The sequence below is a fragment of the Lissotriton vulgaris genome, chromosome 9 (genome assembly GCF_964263255.1).
Source record: "Lissotriton vulgaris chromosome 9, aLisVul1.2, whole genome shotgun sequence".
Lineage (NCBI taxonomy): Eukaryota > Metazoa > Chordata > Amphibia > Caudata > Salamandridae > Lissotriton > Lissotriton vulgaris.
Window position 1 is genome coordinate 649,449,931 of NC_141697.1, and position 19,380 is coordinate 649,469,310.

At 42.6% G+C, this 19,380-nt stretch overlaps 1 protein-coding gene across 7 annotated transcripts in view; it reads left to right on the forward strand.

Annotated features, from left to right (window-relative positions):
- EHBP1L1 (EH domain binding protein 1 like 1) overlaps positions 1 to 19,380 on the forward strand; it is a 289,110-nt gene that overhangs the window by 265,740 nt on the left and 3,990 nt on the right. For 5 of the 7 annotated variants that reach the window (XM_086938343.1, XM_086938339.1, XM_086938341.1 and 2 more), the window contains 5 exons: positions 4,670 to 4,758; positions 5,120 to 5,243; positions 7,083 to 7,182; positions 7,466 to 7,539; positions 18,774 to 18,888. In XM_086938343.1, coding sequence (XP_086794469.1) covers positions 4,670 to 4,758; positions 5,120 to 5,243; positions 7,083 to 7,182; positions 7,466 to 7,539; positions 18,774 to 18,888 — 502 coding nt within the window. The remainder of the gene's footprint in view (positions 1 to 4,669; positions 4,759 to 5,119; positions 5,244 to 7,082; positions 7,183 to 7,465; positions 7,540 to 18,773; positions 18,889 to 19,380) is intronic. The other 2 variants (XM_086938344.1, XM_086938338.1) reach the window with 1 other exon arrangement.

Here is a 19,380-nt window from a genome sequence, read left to right on the forward strand (position 1 = left end):
GAAGAAGGGTCGTGGCTGCTACCCCCACTACATTCTGGTACCCAAGAAGGACAACAGCCTGCGTCCTATCTTAGAACTCAGGGACATCAACTGCTACCTCCGGAAGTAGAAGTTAAAAATGTTGACATTGGCTCAGGTCCTGTCTGCTCTCGACCATGGAGACTGGATTGTAGCGTTGGACTTTCAGGATGCTTATTTTCACTTCCCCGTCCTGCTGGCCCACAGGTGTTACCTACGGTTCACGGTAGGCCACGAGCATCTTTAGTTTACCATGCTTCCCTTTGGCCTTACCAGCGCCCCTCGGGTGTTCATGAAAGTGATGGCGGTGGTCGCAGCTCATCTTCTCAGATCAGGGGTTCCAGTCTTCCCCTAGCTCGACGATTGGTTGTTGAAGGTGTGCTTGCCCCAGGCTGTCGTCACCCACCTCCAGACTATGGCAGACCTCCTGTATTCGCTGGAGTTCACAGTCAACATGCCGAAGTAGCACCTGAACTATTCTCTGAAGCTTCTTTTAATCAGTGGTACTGGACAGAACACAGTTTCAGGCCTATTCTCCCGAACTGCGAGTCCGGGATATTCAGACCATGACACCAATATTCCAGCCTCTATCCTGGACTTCGGTGAGAATGACCCCGAGGCTGCTCGGCCTCATGGCCTCCTGCCTCCTGCTGGTGGATCATGCCAGGTGGCCTATACGGTGGGACCTGAAGTTCCAGTGGGCTCAGCATTAGGGGAATCTGTCCGATGGCGTCCAGATCTCGGCGGGGACAGCACACCAGTTGCAGGGGTGGCTCACAAACCAGAATTGGGTGAACGGCAGATCTCTCTCCCTTCCCCATCCAGATTTCACAGTGGTGACAGATGCGTCACTCATGGGATTTGACGGCCACATGGGAGAGGGGGAGTTAAGAGGCCTCTGGTCTCTGGCGGAGTCTGGGCTGCACATCAACCTTCTGGAGCTTCAGGCGATTGGTCTAGCACTGAAGGCATTCCTTCCGTCTGTCAAAGGAAGAGTAGTGCAGGTGTTCACAGACAACACTTCCGCCATGTGGTATTGCAACAAACAGGGCGGAGTGGGTTCATGGACCCTCTGTCAGGAGGCCCTTCATCTCTGGAAGTGGCTGGAATATCAGGGCATGTCTTTGGTGGTTCAACACCTGGCAGGTTCCCTGAATGCCAGGGAGGACGAACTCAGCCACCCGTGCTTGATGGATCACGAATGGCATCTTCACTCGGAGGTGGTGCAAGTCTCTTTCAGTGGAGGGGAGAGCTTTTGTTAGATCTATTCACCACTGAAGAGAACGCCCAATGTCAGCAAAAATGTGCGTTGGATTTTCCAAGGCAGAACTTGCTAGGCTACGCTTTTCGTCATGAGTGGAGTTGCGGTCTTCTATACGCCTTTCTGCCTACCTCACTTTTGCCCAGAATGCTGAAGAAGATCAAGCGCGACCGTGCCCAAGTAATTCTTGTGGCTCCGGACTGGGCACAAAGTCTGGTATCCCGAGCTCTTGAACATGGCCATCGATCCTCCAATCAGACTGCCCCTTCTGGAGGATCTTCTGTCGCAGCAGCAGGGGACAGTCCTCCACCCAAACCTGTCCAGCCTCCACCTCCTTGCGTGGAGATTGAGCGCAACAGTTGACAGCCTTCGACCTTCTTCATGAAGTCTGTAAAGTTATCTTAGCAGCCAGGCGTCCCTCTACTAAAACAGTAAAAGCCTGTAGATGGAACAAATTTGTGGCATGTTGCGCAGCAAAGACTATGGATCCCATTTCTACCCCCCTTTCTGAGGATCTCCTATTCCTGCTTTCTTTGGCCTAGCAGGGCTCTGTTCTGGGCACCCTCAAGGGTATCTTTCGGCCATTTTGGCCTTTCTTCGACTTCCTGGTCAACCTTCTCTTTTTAAGTCCCCTATTGTAAATCGTGTCCTTAAGGGCATTACTCCCCTGTTTCCTTCTATTCCTTTTGTATTGCTCCGGTGGGACTTGAACCTTGTTCTGACTTACCTTATGTGCGCTCCCTTCGAGCTGCTACATAATTGTCCTCTCAGACTCTTGACCTGAAAAACAGCTTTTTTTGGTTGCCATCACTTCTGCTCGCAGGGAGAGTGAGCTTCAGGCGCTATCTTCTAAACTTCCTTTCCTTGCTGTCCATCCATACAAGGTTGTCCTTCGAACTAAACCTTTTCTTCCCATAGTGGTTACCTCTTTCCACATAGGACAGTCCATCAATTTGCCCATCTTCTTCCCGCATAATTCTAAAGAGGAGGAGAGGCTCCACCCTCTTGATCCAAAACGTGTGCTATCATTTTATCTGGATCGCACATCACAATTCCGGGTGGATGATCAGCTCTTTTTTGGTTATGTGGGCACCAGAAAGATCGGGCCGTGCACAAACGAACCATCTCACGTTGGGTCATTCTGTGCATTAAAATTTGTTATTCCTTGGCAAAAAAGGAACTTCCAGTAGGGTTGCACACACCTTCCTCCCGGGTGACAGCAGACATTACTGCTTTGGGAAGTGGAGTCCCCCTCAATGACATTTGCCAGGCATCCACGTGAGCTTCATTGCACACGTTCACTAAACACTACTGCCTGGATAGCCAAATCCGGAGAGACAGCTTCTTTGGCCGCTCCGTTTTCCAGAACTTTCTGGTGTGAGCTTGGTTCGCAGACCCACCTCCGGGGTTGGTATTGCTGGGGCTCTATTCTAAGGTAAGGAATCCATAACTAATAGTCTCTTTCAGATGAACAAGTTACTTACCTTCGGTAACAATATATCTGTAATAGACATATATTAGTTATGGATTCCTTACCGGCCCACCCATCCTCCCCGTTCTGCAAACTAATTTCTGGAGTAATGGACTCCCTTCAGGGCCCTAGTTTTGTGCACCAGTGGTCAGTGTCTTGCATGGCTCAGTGCTTCTGGCGTGGACTGTCGTGTATAGGACTGACGACAGCACGCAGGGGCGGCGTCTAAGTAGATACTGCGACGTCATTCCAGCGATCATGAAGTCCACGATGAGCGTGGAGTCGACTGACGCCACCTACCGACACGCAGGGGTACTGCTAAAGAAAGAATTCTCCGGATCCAGTCTGACGCCTGGGGAAATCCATAACTAATATATGTCTCTTACGGATATATTGTTACCGAATGTAAGTAACTAGTTCTTTTAGTAACCAGCGCAGCACAGGTGGTGTGGTGCTCTGCGTATCAAAAGTGTACAGTATTAAAAAAAATTCGTTTGGCGATGAAAAGAAGCGCACGGCTCGCCAACCTTTATTTTTTCAATATTGTACGTTTTTCATAAGCAGCGCAGCACGCTGCCTTTGCCACGCTAGTTACTAAAGGCATATGATATTGAAAAGCTAGAGTTTGGCGAGCCTCGCCAGAGAAAAGAAAGATGTGGCTCTCCAAGCTCTATTATTTGTACGCAGCGCCACACACCGCCTGTGCTGCGTTGCTTACTAAAAATATATAATACTGAAAAAATTGAGTTTGGTGAGCTGCCTCAGAGAAAAGAATGGCCAGTCGCTTTTGTTAAAGATGAAGGTGCATCACGCTACTTGTGCAGAGTGAAGAGGGAGAGCTTGTCCTGCCTGTATCAGTAGCTAGAATAAAGTCAGTAGTAAAATAATGCTCACAGACTGTAAATAAAACAGAGTAACAACACACGTAAGAGAGCCAGCCCTCATGGGAGATTACAAAAGGAGAAAAGGTGGTACTAAGGAGAGGCTACTAAGCCTGTTCATGAATCAAAAGCAACCATTTGGAAAGGACAGTAACAGGAACCAATTGGAAAGATGAGTGGAAAATGGGCATAGCTCAAGTCCATACCTGAATACAGCATATCTCGAAGAGAAAGCGCAAGTGCTGCCTAAGCAAAACCTAAAAATCAACATCTGGGTCTACATACTGGGTGATCATTCAGAAAAAATCTTGTCATCAGTGCAGAGTTCATCAGTCTGAGAGAACAGGTCATGCAGTCAGAGCAAAAGGATTCATCAGTGCCCTTTTTCAGGATGTGTTGGGCAGAAAATCTCACGGACCTCGCCTCTTTGTCAGTTATCACTTTCTGGATGGTTTGTTGCCCAAAGATCCCCCTTTTCACAAAACGTTCTTTGAAACATATTGCATTTAGTTTGGCAGGCAACTTCGTTTGATCATTATCAATTCTTCTTGATTTTTCAATCTTGGAAAGGTTGGTGTTGTAGAGAGTTTTTATATGGGAGCTTAGCAAAAACCATCATGGTAACTCAGTGCCCTAGTTCTAAGACTCTCCCCTACTACCATACCGACCATAGACCTCCATCTGTTTATTGGTCTTAAAGTTTTATTCCATTTGGCCACTGATAGGGAACTAAAGCTGTAGGTAGTAGTGCATAGGAACTAACATGGTAATGCACATGCAGGGGATGCATGCTCTTTACCAACTATACCCTTGAAAGAGGTTTTACGGCCTGTTCAACAGATGACAGGATACTCACCAGCTGATCATAGGAGAAGAGTCAAAGAAGCACACCAAACATAAATGCGTCTTTTTCATGGCATTGAAGCAACATTTTATATGCTTATATTCCTATGCTTTATGTTTTGTGTTGGTGGCACAGCATACTTTACCACTTAACTAGACTACTGGCCTGAATTATGTGTTTTCCTCCATTTCTAGATGCTAATAGGCAGAGTGTTTCACTTGAAGAACCACCACAATCCACGGAGACTGGCACTGAAGCCCGCATTCCAGAGGAAGAGATTCCGGTATGATGGGTTAGGTTCCGCCTGTGTGTCCGCCATTGTATTTCTACCTATCTTAGTATAGTGGTGTTAAGGACGCATGTCCTTATAATTTAGAAAATGGAAATGACTCAGCTGATCTAGGGCCCATTTGCATCCTTACCAAACTTTATTTTTATTGGTGTCAATGTCAATAAGACAGTTTCTAGTGTAAATCTATTTTACCATGTTAGTTCTGCATATCCAGCTTTTTATATGGATAATCTGCTTTATTGCCTCTCATAGTTCAATGCGTTTGTGATGGGTTGGTGTGCAGCAGCTTTGCAATTAGAACTTTGACCTTTGGTAGGTGAGTTTTACTTATAATTCAATTTTCCTTCTATAGCAGAGGTTCCAGGACACCAGTCAGTATGTCCTGGCAGAGTTACAAGCCCTGGAGAATGAACAGAGTCAAATAGACGGCCGCGCCTCAGTGGTGGAGAAAGAGCTACGACGCCTCATGGACTCAGGTACTGTTGGAAGCAATGTACTATGTGGTCCTGGATCAATGGCCATGGGGAATATCAGTGGAACGTTGCAATAGTGACTAAGTGATGATGAATGCGCTTTACTTATGTACTCTCCAGCATTGTCCCTACATATGTTCATAGCTTCTTGTCACACCGAAAATCCAGGCATGGCATGTCTAACAACTTCAGAAAAAAACACTAAAACATTTAAAATAATAGTCAGTCCACATTTATACTGCTGTTTCTGTTTTCAGGAGGTGAGTATATGGACCCCAAACTCTGCCCCTGAGACAATGCTATCTTCTTTCACTACTTGTTGAGTGGGCTACTCGTCCACTGAGCTTTTGCTTCATTCAAAGAAAATGGAACGGACCAGGCCAAAATAGTCTTGTTTGAATCGTACCCCTGTTTAGATGTAAGAGAGAGTGAGTATAAGCCAGTCTCGCAAGCAAATGCCAAAACAGCAGGTGGTACTTGTATGGTAAAAGGACATCTTTTCATCTTCGACTTCTCTCATTGCTCTCTATTAATGCCATTCAACCTGAATAAGCCCTAGTTTTATGGACAACTGAAACCATGCCAGGATTGGATGCAACCGAGATAAGTTAATAAGGCGTAACTACATGTCAGTCTTGGAATAGATTTTTTGTGACTGCATAACCTCCTTGGAATTCTCCATCAGTTAGTATGCAATCAGAGTAGGGTGGGAGTGTTCCTGAAATACTTGGCTGTGATTGATATATAAAAGCCCACCTTTGACTGCAGTTGGACAGCATTAACTCAAGTCTTTTAACAGGCTAGGGAGCCCTATGGAAACTCACCTTGAATGTCAGTTAAAACCAATGTTCACCTTTACAAGCCAAGTTAAATATTCTTCATAGATTTGCATCAACATTAAAGAAGAGGCGAGTTACATCTTCTCTTTATTTTCAGTGCTCTAAAATCAGTATTTCACCCCTAAAGAGCAGACTTTAATGGTTGTTTTTGTTTTATCTTCTACATTTAATATTGCATGAAAGCACAAGCTTTGACACACACGTGGTTTTACGGCACTGGAAAAGGGCAATAAGCTGCACCTACTCAGATAGTGTCTGGGGCAGAAGGTGTACTTAGCATGACACTGATCCTGTGGGCCCTTAAATGTATTCCCTAGGCTACTAGAGAGGACCAAATGGCAAAATCCTGTGGAAAGTAAACAAGGATTTGGCAAGTGGTTCCCTGTACATTTAGACACTTCCTTATTCTTTTTAAATTCTGCTCAGTGTTTCTTGAGTGAAAATAATTTGAAAAATAAACCATAAAGATTGAAAACATTGAATTCAATGTGCAATTTTGAGATACCATAAGATATATGTTTGCTTTTCCTCCCGTATTTTGAATTCTTTTTATTTTACTTTTTTTTACAATACTTTACAGGCAAACGGCAAAGTGAACAGTTCAGCACTCACATTATAAAGTCGCAACCTATTGGCTTTACCATTCGATTGTTAAATAATGTATGCTGGCATACTGGACTTAACCATATATCTCTCTAAGTAAACAATGGGTTGTATTTGAATTAGATAACAATTGTTATTAAAAAAAGTGTGTTTTAGTGGTAGGTAGTTGGTTTTGGTTAAAAATTGTTAATGCAGAGGAAGTTGTGGATGGCATGGGTGAGGTTTTCTTTAGATTCTAATTGATTTTATGGCAAGTTTGAGTAACAGATTCTGCTGAGCAACAGGTAAAAAGTATTTCTCACAAGAGGACTTATTGAGTGATGCAAAGTGGGTGATATTTCTTTGCAGAAGAAAGGTGAGGTGTTGTTTCTCTTGCCTGAATGATACATTTTTTTACCAGGATCAAACAAATCTCAGGAAGAAGAATTCATTCAGGAGTGGTTCACTCTTGTGAACAAGAAGAACGCACTGATCCGGCGCCAAGACCAACTGCAGCTGCTGTGAGTGTTTTTTAGGCTCTGGGGATAGGAGGAAATGGTAGGTTGGTAGTGGGGAGCAGCAGTGGAGGGGACAAAAGAGCTACATTGATGATTGTGAAGAAGTGGTGTGATCCCTGGGTTGTGAGAAGTGGGGGGTCCACAACCAAAAGTGGTGGCCCATCTTTCATGATTGATCGAAATAACAGTTCTCATTGATGTTGTGTATGTTTGATCTGTTAATTCTCTTACTTTTTTCTCAACTCCCTCATACCTGCCACCTCGATTTGCCCGTGCTGTTTATCAGGATGGAGGAACAGGACCTAGAACGACGATTTCAGCTGCTGAGCCGAGAGCTGCGAGCCATGATGGCTATTGAAGGTTTGTGTCCCCTACATATTAAGTAGGTGGGGAGAAATGGAATAAGGAGGTAAGGAAAGAAAACAAATGAAGGGGCAAAGGTTAAAATATGTAAGAGAGCAAAAGATAACTAGCAAGGGATTGGGAAGATTTTGTGACTGAGTACAAAAGGGTGCCTGACAAAAGTGACAGATATAATTTGGAAAAAAACAAGAGGTTAGAAGAAATTAGAGAGCACTGGAAAGGGCCTGTGGACAAGTGCAGTAGAAGGAACTCTGGATGTTTTCTCAAGAGGTAACAATCCATACAAACTTCTTTGTTATGTATTTTCTAAATAAAATATCAGCATCTCCTAAACTTTTTTCACACCATCAATTTTTTTAAAACACTTTGCTGGTACGCTCAACAAGATGTCTTTAACCAATGTTCCTGTTATTGCTGTCTTTGGCTGTTATGACAGGGATTAAATATATTTCTGTGTGACCTGGCAGTGACCTTCAGCACACAGAAAGTAAAAATGTCTACAATTACATATTAACTGTCCATACCTAAACTTCCTCTCCTGTTACTTTTGTCTTTATGCTTGTCTTTGACCATACAGTGCTCCATTGCCATTTGGACAGGTTTACACTATAAAAATATTATATATACTCCTTCTTGTCAGTACTAAACGTCACTGTGCCTGCATTGCTGTCTTTCTTTTCACTTCCAGGTATTTCAGAATACCACATGGTGGCTCAAAAGTGATGAAGCAATAGACATAACACCAGACCCCCTGGAAAGGGATTTCACTTTATAAAATGAAACACATCAAAGACTCTCTTTTCAGACTAAGGCTTGGGTTTTATTTATGCAATGCCCTCTAACAGAAAGGCTTCACAGATGTCAAATGAACAACATACATATATATATATATATATAAACCTAAAGCAATTCCAGTCTTCAGAAGCTGAGTGCATCTCAGGATGCGGGATGCACTCAGCTTCTGAAGACTGGAATAGAGAGTCTAAAACTTCAGAATCTGCCGTGCGTGTTTCCGAAAATGGGACTGCCTCGTCTATCTTCAAAAGGTGAGGAAGTGTCCCACACGAGTACCAACGTCGATGCGGCCTGTTAGAAGTGGAGGAAAGGCGCAGAAATGTATAAAGATTGAATATTACTTCAATGATGCCGAAATTACTGAAAGACTTTGCATCTGGGTTACGATAAAATGCACTTAGCAATGAAATATACTCACTTAAAGTTAAACTCCCATCATGCATCAGTAAGGGAACTATAAATCCCACAATGCCCAGTACTGAACTGAATGCGTGGCAGTATTCGAGCAGACAACCGAGCACCACCTGAGGAAGACGATAGTTGAAACGAAGTGGTGAATAGAACTGCTTTTGTGAATAAAATCGATTTGAAGTACATCTTTGGGAGTGTAGTGAATTCTCCTTTGCGTTAGCCTATGTTCGGGGCATGTGGTCGGGCCCGCAACACCCCACTCGCAGCAGAGCGCGCCGCCTGTGGACCACAGATTGCGTTGAATATATATATATATATATATATATATATATATATATATATATATATATATATATATATATATATATATATATATATATATATATATATATATATATATATATATATATTCCCACAGCAAGGCTCAATTTTGCGGACCCCTGGTGATTCATTCCTCGGTGCGAGACTTCAGCAGAGCCACGCCGTAATTGATTCACCAGCAGCTTCCTTCGCAGGAAAACAAACAGTACGCACTCACAGAATTCTGTATTACTCCAATTTCTTTAATTATCCAACAGCATCCAGTTTCAAAAGGAAATACCGACGCATTTCGTTATCTACAGATAACTTGGTCACGGTTGATGCTACACATCTCTTTTATGGTGAACAATTTTGCAGAATAAAGATTATTACAATCAGATACTACACATTTAAATCTAAAAAACTATTGAACTTGATTGATGACGATGAAAGGAAATTTTTGAGTACAGAACACCCTATCATTGCAACTGTATATTTTTTACCCAATAAAAACACACTAAAACCATCAGGGCGACCTATTGTGTCCGCAAAGGGATCATTAATGGAGCAGGTAGCGAATTATATTGATTTTGTTTCCTAATGCCCTTTGTATTAAATCTGAGTTCATACCTTAAGGACACCACAGACCTTTTAAGACACCTTCAAGAACTACCATGGCAAGCATCCTATATGCTGATAACGATGGATGTAATATCGCTTTACACTAATATTGAAAACAACATTGGCTTAATGGCATATGGCTTTTTCCTAAAGGAGCGAGATATCCAATTCAAACAACACAATCAAATGTTAATGGATATGATCGAGGTGTGTGTCACTCAAAATGTGTTCCTCTTTGGTGAGGAGATCTACCAGCAGGTAAAGGGATGCGCAATGGGTTTCTCTTTTAGTCCAGGATACGCGTGTCTCACAATGGGATGGTGTGGACAACAAACAGCATGGCATCCCAACAATGACAGATTTGTAAACAAAGTCACAAAGTGGCTAAGATATATTGATGATCTCCTAATAGTGTGGAATGGTACGGCACAGGAATTTGAAGAGTATTTTAAAATCTTGAACTCAACAGATGCTAAAATAAGAATTACGTACAACGTCAACAATGAAAGAGCTATATTCCTGGGTACAGAGATTTACATTGTAAATAATAAACTGTAAACCACACATCACAGAAAGGAGACATCCACAAATGCCACCTTACATGCGGATAGTTTCCACAAATCATCAGTGAAGGATAATATCCCATACGGAGAATTTCTGAAACTTCGCTGTATCTGCTCTGAACAACAAGAATGGGCGGAACATAGTAAAAATACGGCGAAGAGATTCAAACATCGTGGGTACAAAGAAGGGATCATCAAAAAATGCTGGAAAAGCGCCAATGAGAAGAAAAGACAGGACATATTGGATGAAATTCGCAAAGTGTCAGAAAATTTAAATGCCACCCAATCAGAGGATACTACAGTGAGACTGATTCTGGATCATACGAGGGAATCAAAACAAATTTTGGAAATTCACAGGAAAAATTGGAAACTCTTGCAAATGGATCCCACAGTGAACGGAATAATGAGTAAACATCCAAACATCACGTTCCGCCGTGCCAAAAACTTGAGAGACAAATTGGTACATAGCCATCATCAAGATCAAGGAAAAAAAGAAAGGGATACAATGGCTAAAGACAAAGGGCTTACTAAAATGCCACGCATGTAAAGTTTGCCATATTGCCAAAAATACGACGGAAGTCGCCTTGCCTAACAACAAGACATGGCAAATCAAAGAACTGATAACGTGCAAAAGCCAATTCGTCGTGTACCTGATCGAATGCCCGTGGTCACTAAAATATATAGGTAGCACGAAGTGTGAGTTGAAAAAGAGAATACTCGAACACGTGCGAGCAACGATCAATAAGGACAGGCGCAACGCTGTTGCGAAACATATGGTATTTAGCCATGAAGGAGACTGAAAATCATTACGGTTCTATGCACTTGAAACAATATCTCCACATGTGAGAGGTGGAGATTGGGAAAAGAAACTGAGGCGCAGGGAATCCCGTCAAATATTGAATTTTAGAAATTTCACTCCATGGGGTCTTAATCAAAGTGAAGAATTATATGTTCATCTTTAAAAAAAACTGAGTACATTATAAACATGATATAGTGATGTCCATCCTGGGGAAGAATTTTCATCGACATAGATGGTGGTGTTTTTTTTATGTCAAAATGTTTCTTTAGTCATCTTAGTTAGTCGTAATAAATGTTTTGTCTCCCAACATTTTTTGTCTCACAAATGCAACATAAAATGACATAGCTAAACAGTAATGTCATTTAGAATAATGAATTACCAAATCGCCAACTAGAGGGCTGATTAAAAATTCACAAAATAATGCTATGTAGCAACTTAGTAGGGAGATGATAGAATGTGCCACATAGTAACGAATGTGACATTCAGAATGTTGAATAGCCACTGGAGGGCCTAATAACAGTACTATTGAATAAAATGCGGAGTAAGTCTCCTCGCATTACTAAAAACCGGTAAAAATAGAAAGAACCCATGTTGGGACTTCTTTCTAATAAATAGCGAAAGTCGGAGCTCCGATATAGACTTAAAATAATGTGCGGTCATAATATAAAATCAAGGTTTTGTGATTAAGCTCATAAAATGACGAAGGTGTTCCCTTATAGACATGACTGAAATAAGAACCCTGCAGTCCGTGCCATACCGGTTTTGATAAAATGAACAAAAAAAAAAACGATAAAGTTTCTGTTGAAACCATCCAATTAAAAACATTCTAAAATGAACGTATTTCCTCCCTCTAGGTATAAGTTCATTATGAACGTGATCAAAGGTAAAAAAATAATACATTGCAACTTAAAATGAACGATTACGATTACCAGAAGTCTGTGTAAGTTAACACTGAGTGACATCACGAGTCACATGTTTGGCTTTTCACTTCTTATAGGGTGATTTAAGTGTGTAATATCAACCGTGATCAAGTTATCTGTAGATAACGAAACATGTCGGTATTTCCTTTTGAAACTGGATGCTGTTGGATAATTAAAGAAATTGGGGTAATACAGAATCCTGTAAGTGCGAACTGTTTGTTTCCCTGCGAAGGAAGCTGCTGGTGAATAAATAAATATATACCCACCCAATAGTAACACACTTGGCAAATGCAACTGTTAAATGCATGGATTATAATAAATACAAGAATAAGCAAGTTATACTGGATGTCCTGCAAGAAATCAGAAAGATATGTACACTAAATACATCAAATAATTAAATTGGGATGTTCACTCTGACTCACTCACACATCACAAAGTCAATACTCAAAGAAAACAACTCAGATGATTATAGCTACTGGAAACTGAAGTTGCACACTGTCAGTCATGCAGCAAAATGACTGTTATAGCCACTGGAAACTGAATATGCACGCAAACAGCCACACTTCACAATGGCAACAATTAGAAATCAAACACTTCACCTGGTGCAGTCTTCATCCTGACCCACTCCAGACTGGGGAACTCACAGCCGAAGTCAGGAGACTCAGCAACTAGATGCCTGCACTGATGATGCATCCTCTGGTCAGGCTCAAACAATCCTGGTTTATAAATCAACAAGCCTCAGCTTTATAGTCTAAAAACACACTAGAAGGTTCCGAGAGAACTTCCCTCTGCGCTAAGGAAAGTTACTGGAATTGCCCACCTTCCATGCAGCCATTCTAGGGTAAAAGGAGTTCCCACGTTCCCTCTGCATTCGCACATGTTCCAGCCTTTATCTTAATGTAGCTTACAAGAGTCTCCAGCAGTAAATTCAACAATCTCCTCTCCAAAAACAAAGCAACCTTCAATGTGAATAACCTAAAACAACTTGAGTAATCTGGGGGCCTGCCTGTGCGTGCAAAAAGCTCAAGCAAGAAGCCAGGATTCAAGATGACATGAGGGCATGTCAAAGCCAATAGTAAGAACTTCATAAAACGTCCCAGTGTACAACACAATGCACAATTGTGCACTACTGCCTATAGTATCACATACATCATTTCTCAATGTACAACACAATGCACATTTGTGCACCACTGCCTATAGCATCACCTACTTCATCTCTCAATGTACCACACAATGCACATTTGAGGACCACTGCTCACAACACTGCACTTCGAGACCAAAAAGTACATTCTACATCTCTCTCTCCAATCCTTTCAAATGCACATCCCTCACATTCTGTTCTTGGCAAGCTGTTCTACTCTGTGACAGCTCCCACTCTTAAACTGCAAGATTACACGGAAGAAATCTTCAAGGGAAAAAGGCATATGCAGGACAAACTTCAGGCAAGGGTAAAGTAAAACACCAAACGTCAATTAAAATAATGATAGTCGAAGGTCATCCCATGGTTTCAAACAATAGGAGTGCCTCTAGCACTACATTCTACCCCAACCTTTGACTATCATAACATACATGTTAAAAAATCTACTTCTTAAGTGAAAGCACATATATAAAATTATGCACATATTAAAACAGTGACATTATAAAAGCAAGTAACATAATACTTCATTTAAAATGGTTCATGCATATCTGATAATAACTTGGCTTTAGGAATAAATGTAACATACTTTATCTAAAATAGCTCATGCATATCTGATAACTCATCTTCAGGAATAAATGTATGATGAATACACAAAATGAATGCGCAAATAAAATCAAACATGTTAACTCATTGATGCTCCTAATATTATAAATGGCTAATTCTGGAACTTCTACTATTGAAGCACCCAATCCTATATATATTTTGCTTAATATAAAACTCTCTGGATTTTATACAGCTTTCCTGCTTTGAAAGTGTATCTTTTAAAAATGTTCTTCATTTCAAAGTATGCAAAAACAGTCTTTGCTAGGTTCATCTGGTTGATTCAGCCAAAGTATGTCAGCAACGATGTCGGTGTGCGCTGTCCGGTGATCACTTCAGGGTTGGGGGGGTCCCACACCCTCACAGGCCCACTTAGACAAAGGCACCCGCATGCAGGACAGGGACATCAAGTGCACCAACACGTCGCAGTATGATCTGAAAAATAAACAAGCGTCACTCTTCTTGCTAAAAACATTTTTCAAAAAGCACACGTTCTCCTTTTTCGGCTTTGGGCCTGTTTGCATGGTTCACTGCTGGCCCTGGAGAATTATCTGATAATTCTACCCACACTGTGGCCTCTGAGTTCTTAGTAGTAGAGTCAAACTCTCCTTCTCCCTGCACAGTAAGAAGGGCTGGGGCAGTTCCTGACCTGAACTGTCTCTCCATACACTGCTAAATAAGTGCACCCTTGATTATTTGGCATGAGCCCAAGGCAATCCATCTGCCCTGTCTGCTCTGGTAATTTTCCTTTTTTCAACTGGCCCCTCACTTTCTGTGGGACTGGTTTGCGCTGTGCATACTGACAAATAGGAATCACAGTTCTAAGTCTAGAACATGTAACCCTTTGTTCTCTGCCCACCTGTTAGTAGTGTATTTCTCTCCTCGGTGCTCAAACGTAGTCATGCTCACCGAATCAGAATCGTGTGTCACCACCTCTACCTCTTAAGATTTTAGCCTTTTCATCTGTAAGGGAATCAAACCGTCTATCTGGTAAATATATTGGACAATGAGCATCTACATGACAGGTTGCAATAAGATACATACCCAATGAGAATCATTTGCTCAGTGAAAGGACAGAGGATTCCAAGCATTTACCCAATCATTAATCAAAATTAAAAAAAATGGCTATTTATGGGCATTGAAGGAGTCCCATAATCCTCCTTCCTGTATATTGTGTGTCTCCTTTCATATCTGATGGGTCTCTGTCATATTCCCTGGGGCAGCTGCTGTTTCATCAGACAAGTCCTCAAGTAATTGTGCCAACTGATTTATCCTATGACTATTTTGTGAAACTCCTAGTGGTAGTATTATATCGGTTGGCCTGTTGGCATGTTACTAACCCAATTAGCCATTCTCCTGTGCCTCACCATTATGATCATGTAATCTTCATGCATGAGACACTCGCTATAGGCTCCAATGTCAGAATTCAGGGACCCTGAATGTTGTTTTCCCTCGCTAAATAAATTGGTTAGACCAGCACCCACCTCAAGGTGTGATATGTCTTTCTTCTCTGAACAAGAGTGCACTGGTACTGGTGTAGTATACCTTGACATTTTTATTCAATCGATCAATATATTTCACTGGCTAATAGTAGATGTTTAGAGGTGATGACTCAGGGTTTGTACTGACTTGGGCCATATATCTTTACGGGATTACAGTTATAAAAGTTGGTGGGACCTTGGCCATGTACATGATTGCAGGTCCGGCCTGATGGCTTTATGAAGCCGACTGCCTGGAATTTTATGTTATTAGTATTATTATTAAATTTATATGTCAGCGCAACAGCTACCCAAAAGTGTTTCCCGGCGCTCAGAGTGAATAGCAGCGAGCGGGGAGAGGCCTATTTGCTGAAAAGCCAAGTCTTAAAGGACTTTCGGAAGAGAAGAAGGTTGGATGGCGTGTGGAGAGATAAAGGCAAAGCATTCCACAGGATGGGCCCAAGTATGAAAATGAACGACCTCCCATGCGAGAAAGCCTCACCTTTGGGACCTGGAATTTAGCTTGGGTAGATGACCGAAGAGAGCGAGCGGGAACATAAAGACAGGCTAGGTGTTGTAGGTAGCTGGGGGATCTGCCATGCTTAATACGAAACATGTATGTAAGGGCCTTGAACATGACCCGTTTCTCCACTGAGAGCCAGTGAAGGTTCATCAACAAGCTAGAGATCGATGCGGTTCCGGTTGCTTGGCAAAGTAATCTGGCTGCTGAGTTTTGCACTCGCTGCAGTTTACGTGTAACTTCTTTGATGGCGCCTAGGTGTAGGATGTTCCCATAATCCAGCCTAGAAGTTACGAGGGCCTGGACTACGATATCCTGGGTGTGGCCAGGTAGCATCCACACGATCTTCCTCAGCTATTTCAAAATGACGGCAACCTTGGTGACGCATGGATAATGAATTGTTGATGATAAAGCCAAGGTTACGGACCTGAGTGGAGGGTTGCGGTAGTACGCCCATTTCTGGGGGCCAATGTTGGTGGCCCCACAGAGCTCTGTCTTTGCCCAGAACCAGAATCTACGTTTTATCGGCGTTAAGTTTTAGAAAGTTGGCGTGCATCCAGACTTTGCTGAGGCCCATCTTGAGGGCAGAAGGCTCTAAGGATGTACCAGCTGAAAGGGAAAAGATGATCTGGGTGTCGTCAGCGTAGGAGAATAGCGATAACCCAGATTCTTCCATGATGGCTGCCAGGGGTTTAACATAAATGTTAAACAGCAGGGGACTGAGGATGGAACCCTGTGAAACCCCGTAAGGTGCGGTCGGAAAGAAAAGAGATTAGCCAGCTTAGTGCCGAACCCGGTAAGTTTTTATTGTGTGGAGTTAATTAAAACCTTTACAATATTGTTGCATAAAAACACATGTTTTAAAAATATACAAATTCTCGAGTAGTTAAAAAAGAAAGCTTTCTGGAAGTCCATGTATTTAATGTAATTGTGGAAGGAATTTCAATGTGTCTGTTCGTTACACTTCACGCATCCGGATTCGGGCCTTTGGTTTCCTTTTTATTATCTCGGTGTTTTGTATTAGCTGCAGTGCATTTTGACAAAATCTAGCTGCCCTACAATCTGTCTGCAATTGATGACTGTTCAGTGCTAGCATGACGGCCGGGCGGCACGATCTGATTTGGAAAAAACGGAATACGTGAAGTAGGTAGTAACGTCTCAAGTTTTTCAAAGAGGGGCAAATGCACAATATGTGCATCATTGATTCTTCCTTTTGTCCACATAGTCTGCAGTCAGGGGTCGGCCTTGTTTGCTTCCATGCTGGTGTCTGGTCTTTTAAGATGGAAGTTCCCAGCCGAAGGTTTAGAAGTGTTTTTTGGGCGGCCGTGGATATGTGATTGACTAAATAGGGTTGCGGCTCCATTTTCCCATACGTGGCCAACACCGTCCAACCGTGTTTTTTCTTTGCTGTTACGGCTTTATCTAATAACCATGATCTTTGCTTTGCAGCCCCGTTAGTGCCGAACCAGTGACCCCAGATGATCGAAGGGCCTTTAAGAGTACGGTATGCAAGACCGTATCAAAGGCCGCACTTAGATCAAGTAGTATTAGGGCCATAGTGTTGCCTGCATCAAGGTTTTGGCGCAGCATTTCTGTGACACCTAGCAGTGTAGTTTCAGTAGAAAAGCAGGTTCTAAATCCGGACTGGGAGGGGTGAAGTAACTCATTAGTCTCTATGAAATTAGAAAGGTTGCTGTTGATGTGTCTTTCCAAGATTTTTGAAAGAACAGGGAGCAGTGAGATTTAGCGCTAGTTCGAGGAAAGTGCGGGGTCAGAGTTAGCCTTTTTCAATAATGGGACGACCATGGCGTGTTTCCAATCATAAGGGACGAAAGACTCTGTTAAGGAAGCATTAAGGAGTTCAAGGATGAGTCGGAGAGATGGCTGTTCAAGCTGCTGAAGTATTTTTATGGGTATCAGTGCGCAAGGGGATCCAGATTTAATCTTGCTTAGGTAAAGGGTGAGTGCTGCCATGTCTAAGAGTGGCCAAGTATCAAGCGTGTTCGTAAGGTCTGAAGCGGTAAGAATATGGCCTTTAAGCGGGGGACTAGGTTGGACAGAAGTCGTAATGGGCAAAGGGGAAAAAGAAGGGGTAGAGTTGGCCAAAGTGGAATAAATAGTTTCCACTTTATTTAAAAAGAATTGGGCAAGATCCTCACATTGCGTCGCGTGGTAGACCCGGAAAGTTCTTTAACCATCTTAAATAAAGTTTTAGGATATGTTATGCTATGTTATGTATAAAGTGTACTTCCACGAATAAGGTTATCCTGGCACTGTGCAGGTGTATGAGTCTAGTCCCAGGGTTGGGGAGAAGAGTTACTTGAAGAGCCAGGATTCAGCATCTTGCAGAATTCAAGAAGAGAGGAGAAGGCTATGATGTGTAGTGTGAATCGCTCTACAATTTAAGAGCAATGTTTGAGAAGGCTTGACCTCCGGTTCTGCAGCTGTGTTTATGTGTGGGACGTGTGGGGGACGAGTCCGGTTGAGCAGAGGTTCCTAGAAAGTTAACAGAAATGTATGCTGCTGTTCAGGAAAGATTGGCCCGAGTTGTTTAGTGCTTTTAATGTGTGGGTGAGGAGCTTGACCTGTTCATGGAGAGCCAGTGGAGTTACCTTAGGTGTGGTGTGATGTGTGTCCTCCATGGAAGGTTGAAGAGAAGTATGGCTGCTGTGTTTTGGTTGGGCTGCAGCCTTTTTGTGAGATGCTTGGTGATTCTGAAGTAAAAAGGGTTCGAATAGTCCAAGTTACTGTTAATAAGTCTTGGGTGATGGGCTTCTTGGTGTTGTCTGGTAGCCAGTTGCAGATCTTCCTCAGCATCCTAAGAGTGTTTAAGCAGGACACAATGACGGCGTTAGCCTGGAATGTAGTGGATTCGAACTTCAATAGGGATTTCCATTGACAGGCAAACAGGCTTTTCGGGGTGTGTTGTTTTGGCATGGTTAGAGAGCCACAGAAAGAGAGGCTAAAGGTGCTAGGTGTCTGGATAAAGTGGATTGTGGGAGGGGAAGAGGTCTAGTGTGTTGATGGGATGCCACAGTCCCAGTACGCTTTGCTTTCTTAGCAAATCTTGATTCTTTTTCTTTCAGACTGGTTGAAGACAGAGGCCCAGCAGAGACGAGAGCAGCTATTACTTGAGGAACTTGTATCACTGGTCAACCAACGAGATGAGTTGGTGCGGGACCTGGATATTAAGGAGAGACGGTGAGTCCTACCTTTAAGTCAAGGTCTGCGGCACCCACCACTTCTCCAAAACCGGGGCCAATATAGATCTCTGCTAATGTATCTCAAGTGGGTCTGCAGAACTTGCATCTGCTCATTTTACCAGTGCACCTCAATCCTATTGCACTCTTTAATATTCCTGCACAGAGGTTGAATATCTAGTCCACACTCTCAACCCTGCCTCTCGACACCTAATCAGTCAGATTTTTTCCCAGTACCTATGGGAGAGAGCATGTATTGATGTTTCTTAAATACTTGAGGTGGTTGCTTAAAAACAATTGGGGACATTTAGACATGACTGGTGGACTGCTGGCCCACTATGTCAGTATAGGCCATGTCCTCGTTTATTCTGGCTCCTAACTTATTAGGAGATCCCCAGTATACATCCAGGGATTTATCTGCCTTCAGCGGAGATAGTGGTAAGGTGGCCCTGGGAAAGGCACTAAACTTAATAAAGAGGAAGCCATGTTTGTT